The 13,619-nt window shown below is 49.1% G+C and overlaps 1 protein-coding gene across 1 annotated transcript; it reads right to left on the bottom strand.

Moving 5' to 3' along the window:
- Positions 1–1,244: 1,244 nt before the first annotated feature.
- Positions 1,245–13,601, bottom strand: SF3A1 (splicing factor 3a subunit 1). Its single transcript, XM_083373451.1, has 17 exons — positions 13,479–13,601; positions 12,514–12,626; positions 11,645–11,849; positions 10,847–11,104; positions 10,650–10,724; positions 9,938–10,088; positions 8,731–8,924; positions 8,408–8,525; positions 7,814–7,999; positions 7,178–7,299; positions 6,821–7,063; positions 6,086–6,296; positions 5,020–5,049; positions 3,732–3,886; positions 2,873–2,974; positions 2,258–2,329; positions 1,245–1,757 (listed from the first exon to the last, which is right to left on the bottom strand). The coding sequence occupies exons 1-17, from the start codon at positions 13,539–13,541 to the stop codon at positions 1,656–1,658; spliced, it is 2,400 nt and encodes a 799-aa protein (XP_083229577.1). The 5' UTR covers positions 13,542–13,601; the 3' UTR covers positions 1,245–1,655.
- Positions 13,602–13,619: the final 18 nt, after the last annotated feature.

The raw sequence follows: 13,619 nt of genomic DNA, 5'->3' as shown, positions 1-13,619 counted from the left end.
CCTCGGCCCCGGTTGAGCGCCGTTAGCTGCCGATCGTTGGCCAGAAGCCCCGGCACAGGCACAAGGACGGCCTGCCGGCGTCTCCCCCCCCCCCGGTCACCCCCTCAAGCCCCCCCTCGCCGACTTCCCGCCGCTCCAAGCCCCCTCCCCCAGCCGTCTGCCGGCCCGGTGGGCCCCTGACCACGACACCCCCCCCGCTGCCCCCCCACCAGCCGTTGCCTCTGCAGTGCCCCCCCACTTGCAAGCCCTCTCCGACCCCTGCCCATAAGCCCCCACCCCATCCCTGCCTGTCCTGCCAGCTGACCCCCTCGCCAGTCACTGCCTCTGCAGCCCACTCCAGCAAGCCCAGAATCCCCTCACCCCTTGGGCACCCTTCCAGTCCCGAGCCCATAAGCCTCGGCCGCTAGACCGTCCAAGCTGCCACCCGGCCAGTCTGCTCCCCGTCCAGTAGCTCAGAACCGTCCCAGTACGTGGGGCACAGCAACCCTGCAGTCGGCCATGGCCCGGAACAGCCCCTTCTTGCTTCTGCTAAGCTTGTAAGCCGCCCTGAGTCTTCGGAGAAGGGCGGGATATAAATGGAATTAAAATAAATAAAAATAAAATAAATATATCGAACACGACAGGATGTTGTCTTATATGTTGCTGAGGAGTTGGTTTAATGTAGTGTAACCAAGTTTATGTTCTACAGTGCAGAGAAAGAAGTTGTGGTCTCGGGAGGTTATCGGTGGTTCTTTTGAATTACGATCCCGTAAGCAGGTCCCCTAATTAGGATGGGGGTAAGGGAGAGCTTTTTTTTTAAGGGGGGGAGATCATGAAGGATATAAGGATACCGAAGGCTTTTGCAGAGCTGAAGGAAAGGAACAGTGCTAGGAACTAATTTAGAATGGGGGGGTGGGAAACGGTCTCTGGATTCAATATCAAACCGGGATGCTATTGGCCACCGATAATCCAGTCAGGGGTGAGAACCACAACAGGGGAAAAATCTTTGTAATTTTGCGTGGGAACTTTAGATCTAGCCTTGCTTTTGCTGCAACCACTATTCCTTAGTAAAAGAGCCTATCACTTCAACCAAATGGAGTCGAGAGTCTTTCTTTCCTAGGGCCCGGACCTGGGGAAGGTCTGACACCTTTACTTCTGGGAAATAGTCTTGAGCACAGGGAAGCACAAATAAGCGTGGGTGCATTGGCACACCGTGCGTTCTCTCAAAACACTCGGGAGACAAAGAACCAGGAGATCGCACAAAGTTCAGGTGGGAAATCAAAGAAGTTTTTAATGAGCCTAGCAAAACCTGCTCGTCACTAGACAACCGATTGCTCCGCACAACGGGTCAGAGACTCTGAACCAAAGCAGATCCATCCAACCCCCCTTAAGACACAGGGTTAAACGGCGAGTTTAGTCACAAGGAGAAAAGATTGCTATGAGAAATTAAACGCAAGCGCTGGTGCAACACAAGACACGTTACAAATACGTCGCAAGCTGCTAAAAACAGCACAGACTCAGCACAAACTTTCATAGTGACGGTCGGGGTAAGGTCAGTCTCCTCTAGCCTCTGGGCTACTAGAACAGATGCACAGGGCCAAGAAAACAGCCCGAGAAAAGACTACTCAGGTGAGGAAGTCAAACAGCGGGCTGTCCCTCATGCCGGAGGTGGACGTTCACTTCTTTCGGCCACCTCTCTCTTTGAGGGCCAAGTGAATCACTGACCCGCTGGTCATGTTGTAGTAAGCCAAGGAGTTGGAATCTTTGATGAAGATGCCCTGAAAGACACAAGACCGGTTTCAAGATCAAGGATTGGTTAGGAGTGACGTGAGAGCAGTATTCCAGGATTGGAGGGGCTGCCACAAAGAGGAGAGGGGGTGTGTGTGTCAACGTATTTTCCAAAGCGCCTGAAGGCACGACAAGAAACAAGGGGTGGAAACTGATCAAGGAGAGAAGCAACCTGGAATTAAGGAGAAGAAACTTCCTGACGGGGGGAACAATTAATCCACGGAACAGCTTTGCCACCAGAAGTTGTAGGTGCTTCATCACTGAAGTTTTTTTTTTTTAAAAAAAGAGACTGGATAGCCACCTGTCCGAAATGGTATAGAGCCTCCTGCTTGAGCAAAGGGCTGGACTAGAAGACCTCCAGCGTCCCTTCCAGCTGTATTCTGATTTAAGATCCCGATTAAAATGGTGCCAAAACCCAGAGTCACAACATAAAAAGCAGAACCAATGGAAATGGAACGGGTCCATTTCCAAGGCCTCCCTGCTGACTCACCTCATACTGGAGCTTCTGTTTCCCAGCGGGCATGCCGGTGGCCTCGTGAATCTTCACCTTGATAACGGAAACCTGCGGGCCAAAGGAAACAGGCCCCTTTAGCAGAAGACGGTACAACACCAGAGAGAGAGACGTTTCCGAACAAGTGAGGACAATCCACCAGTGGGACGGCTTGCCACCAGAAGCTGTGGCTGCTCCATCAGTGGAGTTTGTTTTTTTTTTTTTAAAGGAGACTGGACATCCACTTCTCTGAAATGGTACGGGGTCTCCTGCTTGAGCAGGGGGTTGGGGTTGGACTAGAAGACCTCTAAGGTCCCTTCCAACTCTATTCTGACTGACTGGTTCAGAGGCAACAAAGGTCCCCGGTATTTTTGCCACAATGGGCGGTTGACGAAACACCCAGACTCAACTGCATTTTTAAGAGATAGGAACTCCTCAACTTGCAACCATCCATTTAGTGACTATTTGAAGTTGCAAACGGTTTGGGTTTTCTCCAGGACTCAGATCAAGCCAGTTGGCTGGGGCCACAAAGAGTTGGGTTTAAAGCTACTTGCTAGTTGTATGGACTACAACTCCCAGGATCCCCTCAATCGCAATGTTGGCCAATATACATACCTGGTCGGAGAGGGGGAGGGTGAAGACCAGCACTTGGCCATTCAGCTTCCATTCCGTTTTGTCCTGCATGTTGGGCACCTGGACTTTGACGGTGACCGGACCCTGGGGGAGCAGAGACGAGAGCACAAAGCCCAAGAACAATCACTGGACTTGAGTTGAAATGGAGAGAAAGACATTTCTGGGCTCTTTTAGAAAGGGCTGGTTCCAACCGCCTCCTTATGGAAGCATTTCACAACTTAATGACCAAAACCGTGGGCTCGGTTACAGTCATAAGTCGAGGACTGTCTGAATGGAACTTCTAAAGCAGGGTTTCTGAAAAGCTCGGCTGGGCAATTCAAGGAGTTGAAGTCCAGACTTCCTAAAACGGGCCGAGCTTTTCAGAAACCCTGTCCTAAACTCGCTAAACTGGCCCCAAGGAAAGGACAGATTTACCACAAAGCGTGTCACAGGTAACCCTCGACTTACAACCGTTCATTTAGCGGCCATTCAAAGTTACGACGCCACTGAAAAAAGTGACCGATGACATTTCTCGTATTTGGGACCGCTGCAGCATCCCCAGGGTTGCGTGATCAAAATTCAAATGCTTGGCAACCAACTCCTACTTGTGACAGTTACGGTGTCCTGGGGTCGCGTGATCCCCCTTTGCGACCTTAAACGTCAACGGGGGAAACCCGATTTGCTCAGCCCCCGGGCTCCTCGCTTAACAGCTGCCAGGATTCCCTTAACGGCCGTGGCAAGCAAGGCTGTAACATGGGGGCAAAGCTCCCTTAACTGTCTTGCTTAGCAATCGACACGTTGAGGTCGCTTTTGGTCGTAAGCCGAGGACTGCCTGCCCTGCATTAAGGGCACAGGTCTGCACCTTGTTTCTGCGCAGAAACTCCTCCTCCGGCATCAGATTCTCTTCGGACTTCAGTTTCTTAGAGGCCGGCTCATCGTCCATGGGAGGTGGGGGGTGAACTGGAGGCACGGGGGCCGGACCAGAGACAGGTGCTACTGGTGGAGCTGGAACAAAGGCTGTGGCAACAGAAACACTGGCTTGATAAGAGAACTGCAAGCAATATTTGGAAGGCAGCGGGGAGGGAGGGGTGGCGGGGGAGGGAGAAACAGGGCTGTGCAACGTCCCGAAGCAGAGGGGGAGCCAAATAGGGTGTTTAAAAGGTTATTTCCACGTCCGCTTCGGAATTAACGGACGGGCTCTTCCTCAGCCTCTTGCAAGAAGCAGGTCAGAAGAGGCCAGGTTAAGCGGCCTTTTTCTTCGGAGAGGCTACTGAGTTTTGCAAAGGTCAGCTGCTGCTGCTGCTGTCACTGCTCCCGCAGGCAACAACGCAGGGGCCCAAATGCACACCCTGCGTCTGTAGGAATGACTACGGCTCTTCAAATGCGAGACCCATTGGATGCCCCTTGCTTTTAAGGAGGAGAAGACGCAAGACAAGGAGAAAAGGAAAGTGACCAGTCATAGTTCCAAAGCAAAAAAAAAAAAAAAAAGAAAAAAAGCTGCTGTTAACAATCAGGTCAGTTGAGCTGAAAAACTAAAGGGCCTGGCACCCCTCTCTTAGCCAAACACCACACAAGCCAGATACCCCATCGACCAAGAGCCTAAACTTCAGTCCTTCTAAAAACTTGGGTTTCGCAGGAGAAACAGGACGGTTAAATAAGAGGGAACGCCTCTAAGCACCCATGAGGTCCTTGCACATACGTATCGGGCGGGGTCTGGGCACATCACTGCGGCTGCGGTCCCCACTTTTTAACCAAACCGAACAGCAGACCCTCCTGTTTGTTACCTTAGTAAGCCAATCGTTAACAGCTGCACAATGATTGTAGCAGTGCAACGCAGCTCAGAGCAGATCTTTTTGCAAGGCCCCCTAGGATGGATCCCTCTGTGCTCCGGCCTCGGGCTCCCTCACAAAGGGGGTGGTCCGACAACCCAGGTTAGCATGCAAAACCACCCCCACCCCTTAGAAGAGCGGCAACAATCAGGCCAAGAAGCCTACAGGATCAGAAGTACTGACAGACAGACAGACATCACAGTGAGGACTTGCCAGGGTCCCACCAGGGACAGACAGACAGAAGTGAATGCATGCAGATCAGAGCTGAACTGGAAGGTTAGCGATTAGCTGAGATCACAGTAACACTTAAAAGAGGTTTACCTGGACTGCTGACCGGTCCCTGTCTGTAGCCTATATTGTAACAATTAAATATCATTAGTCAACTGCTTAGCTAAACCGCAGCCTATGATCATCAGAGAGAGCTAGTTTAATTTTTCATGCTTCAACCTGAAATGCAAATCCCACTCCGTTCATTCCCCCTGCACAAGGATGCTGCCAAACTCCGTGTAAGCATTTATATACTGTTTATAGGCATTTATTTACTGTCATATAAGCATTTATGTACCGAATTCTAATGATTTAAGATGGGCAGTGTGCTTTTTTTCCATACAAAAATAGAATGGTGGACTGGATGAGAATAACAAGGTGTGTGCTAATTTTTGCAAAACAAGGTCCGTTGAGACCAAGGTTGGTAAATGCTGACTTTGAGAGTAAACTCTACTTTTTAGAGTTCTTTGGATAAAAGAACAATGTGTAAAATTATTGTTGCCCGAAGCCTGATACAGTTCTTTAAAAACAACCCAAAACAGAAGCGGCCCTGAAAGCAACTTAAGGAGAGAGCAAACATTCATTAAAGCATCACATCGAAAGGAACAGAGGGGGATCAAACAATATCTGAATGTAAATACTAAAGTCATTCGGTTTTTGGTTTTAATTACTGTTTGCCAACTAGGCCACAACTGGCGTGGTTCGTGTAAACCTGTACAATTTAAAACCACAATGCTCTATATGTACCCTTGTCAAGTCAGGATGCGGTTCGACTCTGGCTTAAGCTTAACATTGTGCATGAAAGTGGCCAGTAGGCAAATGTTGGCCCCCTCACAATTAAGAACATTTACTTTCGGCTCGTAACATTTTCTGCAGCGGTAAAAAAAAAATTACATGGAATTTTCTAACGAAACTGTGGAGCCTTTTCAGAATGCAAGCATGCTCTTTTTTTTTTAAAGTGACACCTTGTAATGTTCAATGCTGTTGTTGGGGGCACTGCAGGAGCTCTGAATGTTGGGAAGGATGTTACCTCCAGGAAGTCTTGAGAGACCTGGGATTCTAAGGACTTTCAGTATTTCCAACAATTATGGCTACGAAGAGGAGTCCACTCAGCACTGACCTGTTGGCACAATCATGGGAGGAGGCCGTGGGGCCATAATAGGTGGAGCTGAAGGCGGCATCGGGACAACATTAATCCGGGGGGCGTGGATGATTGGGGGCATTGGCGCTGCGATGACGGATCCTGGTGGTAAACGGACCACTGAAGTCATCGGGGGACGAGGCATGACTGGAACCGCACTTACGACGGTGGTGCGAATTGGAGGGGGCATCTACAATAGAATAGGAAGAAAACTTTATTGTCACGTTAAACGTACACTGGTCAGCATGCATTAAAATGAAACTGCGTTGCATTCAGCTCTCAGAAGGTAACCCTTATGCAGATACCCACAGAGAAACATCACAGTCTAGTTCAAATGTATATGCATACAGGGTGGGGGGGGGAAGAATCCTGCGAATTTACGAGACAGATAGCATAAGGAACAAAGCTGTTGCAGAATTCAGTCGTTCTGCTGTAAATACTTCGAAACCTCCTCCCAGAGAGGAGCAATGGAAACTTCAGACTGCGAAGTGGGTGTGTGGGGTGTCTAACAAGGCTCCAAGCCCTTTGAAGGCAAACCAGTCTCAAGGTGGAGCAGTTGGAAAGGGACCATACCAGAAACCAGGATATTCCTAATTTCACTTTGGAACAGAGGCTGGGTCGCCCTGGGCAAGCCCGAGGGGTTGTGGGGAAAATAGGGAGAGGGTACACAATGAGGGCAGGATATAAACCTAACCCTGCAAGCAGAGTGCTTACCGCGGGAGGACGGGGCACGGAGGCAATGGGCGGAGCGCTGGTGGGGATGTTGGGGGCCGAGGACATAGGGGGAGGCATGGGCATCTCGTTGGGTTTGCTCGGACCAATTTTCTCCTTTGTGTCGTCTTCTGGTACCAGCCCCTTGGCCTTGTGGATCGCCTCAATCTGCTCTTGGAGGGTTATGTTGGCCTGGGCTGCTTGTTGTGTCCGGGCCATGCTTCCCGAGTGGCCGTCCCAGGTCACCTGAAAGACACCGTGGGGCAAGGGTCAAGCATGGCCCCTCTGATTTCAAGCCAACAGCAGGCCAGGTGGGGAAGGGAAGACCCCCTCCTCTTGGCTACCCTGCCAGGAGCAGACCTTTTCTTCAGGCTTCTGGATCTCCTCTTCGCCGATTTTCTTGCCGATTGCCGTTTCTTCCACCCCAAAAATATCCGTACGGCGCTCGGCCAGCTGCTTCAAGCTGCTTTCAATATCCAGGCCTAAATGGACACACAAGAAGAAAAACGGCTTCAGTGGCTAGAATGCAGAATTGCAGGCTAATTCTGCCAACTGCCAGCAGTTCGATCCTGACCGGCTCAAGGTTGACTCAGCCTTCCGTCCTTCCGAGGTCAGTAAAATGAGGACCTAGATTGCTGGCGGCAAATATGCTGGCTCTGTAAAACCACTTAAGAGTGGGCTGTGAAGCAGTGTGAAGTGGCATATAAGTCTTAAGTGCTATTGCTGTAAGGATCGGTTGTCATTCCTTTTTTCCCCAGCATCGTCGTAACTGAACGGCTGCTAAATGAACGGTCGTTAAGTAGAAGACTACCTGTAGAAGGTTCCTCATTTTTAAAAGCCCAAAGTATCCCAGAGACTCAGTTTGCTAGAAATAAATTTACAAATGTTCCGAACTTTGCAGGAGTCGTTTACAAGATCAATAGTCCAGGTTAATCAAATGCAAACTCTTTAAATAAGCACAGTGACAGCTGGCAAGGAGATGCTGGCTGGACTCACCTGGGGCGTACACTTCGTCATCTGTCTGCTTCTCCCGGAGAGAACGATCTCTTTGTTCTAACCAGCGGGGATCCAGAAGGCCGATACGCATGTGTTCCTGCATTTTGCTGGCAGGAATTTTCTCGCCAGTAATGGGGGAGACAAGATACTCATCCGGAGCTGGGGTTGGGGGAAGAGGCTTGGAAGCTGGAGGGAGCAGAAAAGGCGTAGGTTAGGAATGTTTTCTCCGGCTGTGGAGATCAAAATAAACCTCCAGGTAGATTAGTGTTGACTAATCAGGCTGAAGGTTGACTCAGCCTTCCATCCTGCAAAAGGTAAAATGAGGACCCAGATTGTTGGGGGGCAATAAGCTGGCTTTGTAATAATGCCGCTTGGGGGGGTGTGTGAAAGCCCTAATAAGCAGGCATATACATACAATGAAGGCTATTGCTAAGCACATTGATTTGTGCTTCTTAGATTGTAAGCCGCCCTGAGTCTTCGGAGAAGGGTGGGATATAAATGGGATTTTTTTAAAAAAAACTTTGTTAATTCTGTTATCTTACAGTGGGGCCAAGGTTAAGAAACACTGACGTAGGCTCTGGACTTTAACCTTACCTTTTGGATCGTAATCTTTTCTGACAATGACTTGATCTGGAGTAGGGGGGAGCGGTGGGGGCATTGGAGTTTCTGGGGGTGGCGGCACCTTCTGGCTCTCATCTTCTTCATCGGAACCCTTTCAAGTGTAAAAAGAGAAAAAAAGGAAAGGAAAATAAAAAATAAAAAGAGGAGGAGGGTGAAACAACAGTAATAAATCTCCAATGGCTCAGGTCCGCTTCCAAGCCCTAAAGATCACTCCGTCTGATCTGCAGAGAGAGATCTGGAGGAAGCTCTCAAACTGCACCCCCAATTGGAGGGGGGGGGCTGTTTTCCTCACTCACTTCGTCCATATCCTGGACTTGGGTGTCCTGGTCCAGCTGGGAAGGAGCCTCTTCCGCCTTCTGTTGCTTGTCATCTTCGTCGTCCGATTCCACCTCCATCTCCACCTCTTCGCTCTCCCCGAACTTCTCGTAGCGTTCCTGGATCAGGATCCGAGCGCCTAGTTCCTCGGGAGTGGTGGGAGGAGGAAAATTTCCTTCACCGGAAAAGAAGAGGAGGGGGAGAGGGGACGAATTCCTTGTTAATTCCTTGTCTCTAGCCAAACGCCAAATCAAATCCTCAGAAAACATTAGTCAAAAAAGACTAAATGGTTTTGAGTAAGAAAGCAAAAAAATGTTTGGGAGGCACTGGGTTGAGATCATGCCTGGTGGTTTTATTTTGGTTCCCTATTATGTATTCAAGGGACGCGGTGGCAGGACGCTGAACTTGTCGATCGGAAGGTCGGCAGTTTGGCGGGTCGAATCCCGAGTGCCGCGTAGCAGTGAGCGCCTGTTACTCGTCCCAGCTTCTGCCAACCTAGCAGTTCGAAAGCACGTAAAAATGCAAGTAGAAAAATAGGGACCACTACGGTGGGAAGGGAACAGCGTTCCGTGCGCCTTTGGCGTCTAGTCATGCCGGCCACATGACCACGGAGACGTCCTCGGACAAGCGCTGGCTCTCCGGCTTTGAAACGGAGATGAGCACCGGCCCCTAGAGTCGGAAACGACTAGCACGCATGTGCGGGGGAACCTTTACCTTTATTATGTATTCTGTTTCTGTTTTATTGTTAAGGTTGATGTAAAAAAAAGTAAGGTGGCGGCTATATAAATTGAGCAAATAAATAAATTGGAGTACCCACGAGTCCTTTAACTATACACGCCGCATTGGTGAAGGTGAAGAGGATCACAGATACACAGGAAGACGTATCTTTGAATCATAATTCAATCGTAATTCAAATCAGGATTTAAAAGCAAATTAACTTCAGTTTGGAGGGGCTGACTGCTGTTGTGAGTCAACTCTGATCTTGGTGACTCAGTTTATTCCGCAACGCCCCGCCCCGTTCAAAAGCCGGCGGGGACCAAAGGCAGAAAGCATGCTGGTCTAATGCCTGTTTTCACTTTCCTGGTTACCAGCAGGGGTTCCTGGCTGCCTCTGCATGCAGGGAGCCTCTGGAAAAAAAAAAAAAAACCACGATGCTTTTGAAATGAGCAAGGGGGGGGGACGACGAACCTTGCTCCGAGGGCTGGAAATCCACCGTTTCCACCACCACGAAATCGTGCCAGTCGATCTGGGCATAAGCCACACGTTCGCGCTCTTTCTCCTCCTCTTCCTTCTTCCGCTCACGCTCCTGAAACTTGGCCCACTCGACTCGGTAGCACGCCTGCAGGGGACACAGGGGCCAAGGAAAACAGAGTCCTTGTGAGGGGAGGCCACAGGAAAAAAAACTACCCTCCTTTTACAGGATTTGGGAAAGTTCCCCTTTTTCGTTAAAATTCAAGGAAGCCTTTGGAAGAGATCAAATTATACTTCTAAGTCAGCAATAGGCAGCATTAGCCTCTCTGGATCCAAACGACAAAAATGAAAAAAGAGTATTTCAATTGGCTGATATATTGAGGCAAGAAATAATGGAAACAGCAGGGTAGACTTTAAATAGGCACAAGCCTTTGGTAAAAAGAAACTCAAGGCTTCTCCTGTTCCCAAAAAATCATCAGAAAGTGAAACAAAATCCTGACCCTGCCCACAAGCACACCCATTTTATACCAAAATCCAGTTTTACTAATTCCTTCCCACCAAAAACCAACATTGAGTGTTGCACCCAGCTAGCAAAACAATGCTCTGCCTGAATGAAATTGGAGTAACGTTCTTATCTGGGACAGACGTTTTTAAGGACCTGAATGTTAAGAATCAAATTATACAAAAAATAGTAACAATCCTCAGTTACCTGATCTAAGACTTCTTTTGGATTTTCGGCTTCCTTCTTCAATTTTATAATAAGGCCCTTTGGTGGGATCAAGATCTGTAAAAACAGATTCATTTAATATTTCTCATGAAATTGATTCCATTTCTACCTTTTTTTTCTGCAAAAAAAAAAAAAAATCCCCTTAAAAGAAAAGCCCCCTCGCATCCAAAGAGCATCACCTTGGTGTATTGCTCCACCAGTTTGGTGAAGTAATTGAAGAGGCTGTGCTGGGGACGCAGGAAGTCGAACTGATAGTTCCTCTGTTCCTTCTGCATCAGCTGGGTCAGGAACTGCCTGCCGTTGCGGGCCACAAACTGGGCGGTCAATTTCACCACATCCAGGTCAAAAGCCGAGATCGAGGGAGGATCCGCAATGAACTCAAATTCTGGTGGGGGCTCCTTTGGAACCACGGTTTCCTGAATCACCTGGGCCTGGACCTGCAGAAAACAAGAGACACAGAACTCCAGTTCTCTCTTCACAAATAGTATTTAAATTACTGATTGCGTTTCTACATTGTCCGTCTCAACCTAAGTGACGGGGTGGTTTTCGACGACATAATAAAACGTTCAAAACAGATTACGATGGGGTTGGCCAGCAGGTTAAAACTTGCAAAGCAAAGTGGAATTCAAAGTTAAAACATCCAAAAGGCTAAAAAAAGCCAACAAGGCAGAAACCCCTTCAAGCCATCAGCCATTCCCTAAAGTTGCACCCCGCTCTTAGGCCCCCACGCCAACGGGCAGAACCAGGCTTTTTACACACCGCTGGGAAACCAGAAGGGTGCGGGCTCGCCTCGCCTCGGAGGATAACATGTTCTAAAGGGAGGGTGCAACAGCAGAGACCCCACCAGTTGGGATTTCTTAGAAACCCTTATGTTTGGCAGTACCTTCCCAGGAGACATGAGAAAAGTCAAGAGAAGCTGTAAGCTTTTATCACAAAGGAAAGGAAGAAGCTGCACGAAGAGATGAAGCCTGTTTTACCTTCTGGGGAAGTTGCTGCTGGGCCGTCTGCTGAGCCTGCATAACCTTCGGGATCGCTGCCGAGGGTTCCTGCGCCTTCCCTTCCTTGAACTCGTTGACCTTGTGGCGGTAGTAGGCATGATAAGGATCGTTGGGGTTCAGGAAATTGAACTTGGGGTTGTTTATTTCATTCTGGCGGATCCGAGCTTCAAATTCAGGGCCGTTTCTGGGAAAAGTCAAAAACCAAAAACCAAACTGTTGCTCGGAAGCCACTGAAGCCAGCAGATCCCGTCATCTCGAAGCAAGGAGTGCCGCCACGCATATCAAACTCAAAACATTTCAAGCCCAAAAATCACCGAGCTATTCTGAGCCTGAAAAGTAACCCACATTTACAACTTATTTTGCATCCAAGATGGGAGACGGTTTCCAGACGCTTCCAGAGAATAGTCCAGAACAGCATCAGAATGTTTTGTGTCTCATCAGCCATTCTTACCCCAAGGCAAGGCAGTCTGAGTTTAAAATCAGTTCTGAAACATTTCAGACTCTGATCAGAAAGCGAATTTTACCAATAAGAGTTCTTAGAGCATGAAATCCAGATGGCCTCCCTCTCTCTGGTGTTTTGTAGGGCGGTGAAGACCTGGCTGCTCCCATGCCTTTGGCAAGCGTACGTTTGTCCTATCTGACTCTTGTCATCCTTGCCATCTTTTACTTATTGCATTTTTTCTTTGTTTTTACTTTGAGCTACCCAGAATTGTTGGGAGTTGGGCAACATGCAAATCTAATAAATGATAATAATAAGCCCAGTTCCATCTACCAGAAGTGGCCCAAAGTCTCTCTGCTCTGTGCTGCAAGCAGAATTTATTTCAGGGGTTTCATCTAGGCTTTCTCACCTGGCCACGAAACTGGCTGTCTTGTCCACAATATTTCTAACCTCCGGTGGTGGATATATAATTCCCACAATAGGTTTGGCAGGTGTGGTCTCTTCCTTTGGTTCATCTTCTGGCTGTATGGAGACACAAGAAAACATAATGAGGGCTTTCAGCATTAGCTCAGGGGAAGAAACGAGGCTTTCTCTAAGAGCTGAAACGGGGACAGGTAGCGTAACAGGGAAGCTTGGAGAATGAACCATTTAAAAAGTCCTTCCTTCCGTCATCAAATTCCTAGGCTGTCAAAAGCAAAATACAATTAGTCCTCCACTTACAACTATTTGTTTAGTCTGCCTTTGCTGTAACTTTTTACAGCAGCAAGGGGAAAAAAAGTGACTTATGAGCACTGCAGCATCCCCATGGTCAAAATTCAGGTGCTTAGCAACTGGCCTGTATTTATGACAGTCGAGCTGTGCCAGGGTCGTGTGGTCACCATCTGTAATATTCCCAGCCAGCTTTCAACCAGCAGTAAATGGGGAGGCCGCGTTTACTTAACTTCCTGATTCACTTAACCACCACCTTTTTGCTTAACTGTGGCAATAAAGTCATAAAATGGGGCAAAGCTTACTTAACAACTGTCTTGTTTAGCGACAGAGATTTGGTTTTAATTGTGGTTGCATGTCACTGCGCTCTTCAGTTGCTCTGCCCCTAGAACCCTCGTCCCTTGCCTTCATTTCCTATCCAAGCTGGCTGGGGACGATGGGGCCTGCAGCCCTACGGGAGGGCAGAGCTGCAGGAAAAGCGATTTTGCAGCACCCTTTCACCACTACAACTCCCAGGATACACCGCGCCTCTCGCTAAGCACTCTGGGAGGAAGCCTCACTCGCCCACCCCTCCTCTCAGAGAGGCGGAGGCCGAGAAGCGGAGGGAGGAGGGAAGGGGGGTGGGAAACTCCTCAACCCCGACGAAGGAGAAAGCTCCAAAATCACCTGCTTGGCTTCCGGAGGGGCTGGCTGGGCGGGCGCCATGGCCTGCACCGGTCCGGCCGGCATGGCGGCACCGAGGAGGCTCCGAGCGAAACCCGACGGATCAAAACCTCGGGGATAAAATGGCGGACGCAGCCAGAGTGC

This window comes from Vipera ursinii (assembly GCF_947247035.1).
Source record: "Vipera ursinii genome assembly, chromosome: 14".
Lineage (NCBI taxonomy): Eukaryota > Metazoa > Chordata > Lepidosauria > Squamata > Viperidae > Vipera > Vipera ursinii.
Note: the sequence above shows the minus strand (reverse complement) of the source record. Positions and strands in the feature narration are given on the sequence as shown.

Excerpts from the sequence above, each read along its gene's own strand:
- SF3A1 (XM_083373451.1), bottom strand. The coding sequence starts at position 13,541 with ATGCCGGCCGGACCGGTGCAGGCCATGGCGCCCGCCCAGCCAGCCCCT. Across the intron at positions 8,925-9,937 it reads TTTCCAGCCCTCGGAGCAAG|GAAATTTTCCTCCTCCCACC; the intron begins GTTCGTCGTCCC and ends TTTCCGGTGAAG. Across the intron at positions 8,526-8,730 it reads AAGTCCAGGATATGGACGAA|GGTTCCGATGAAGAAGATGA; the intron begins GTGAGTGAGGAA and ends TACACTTGAAAG.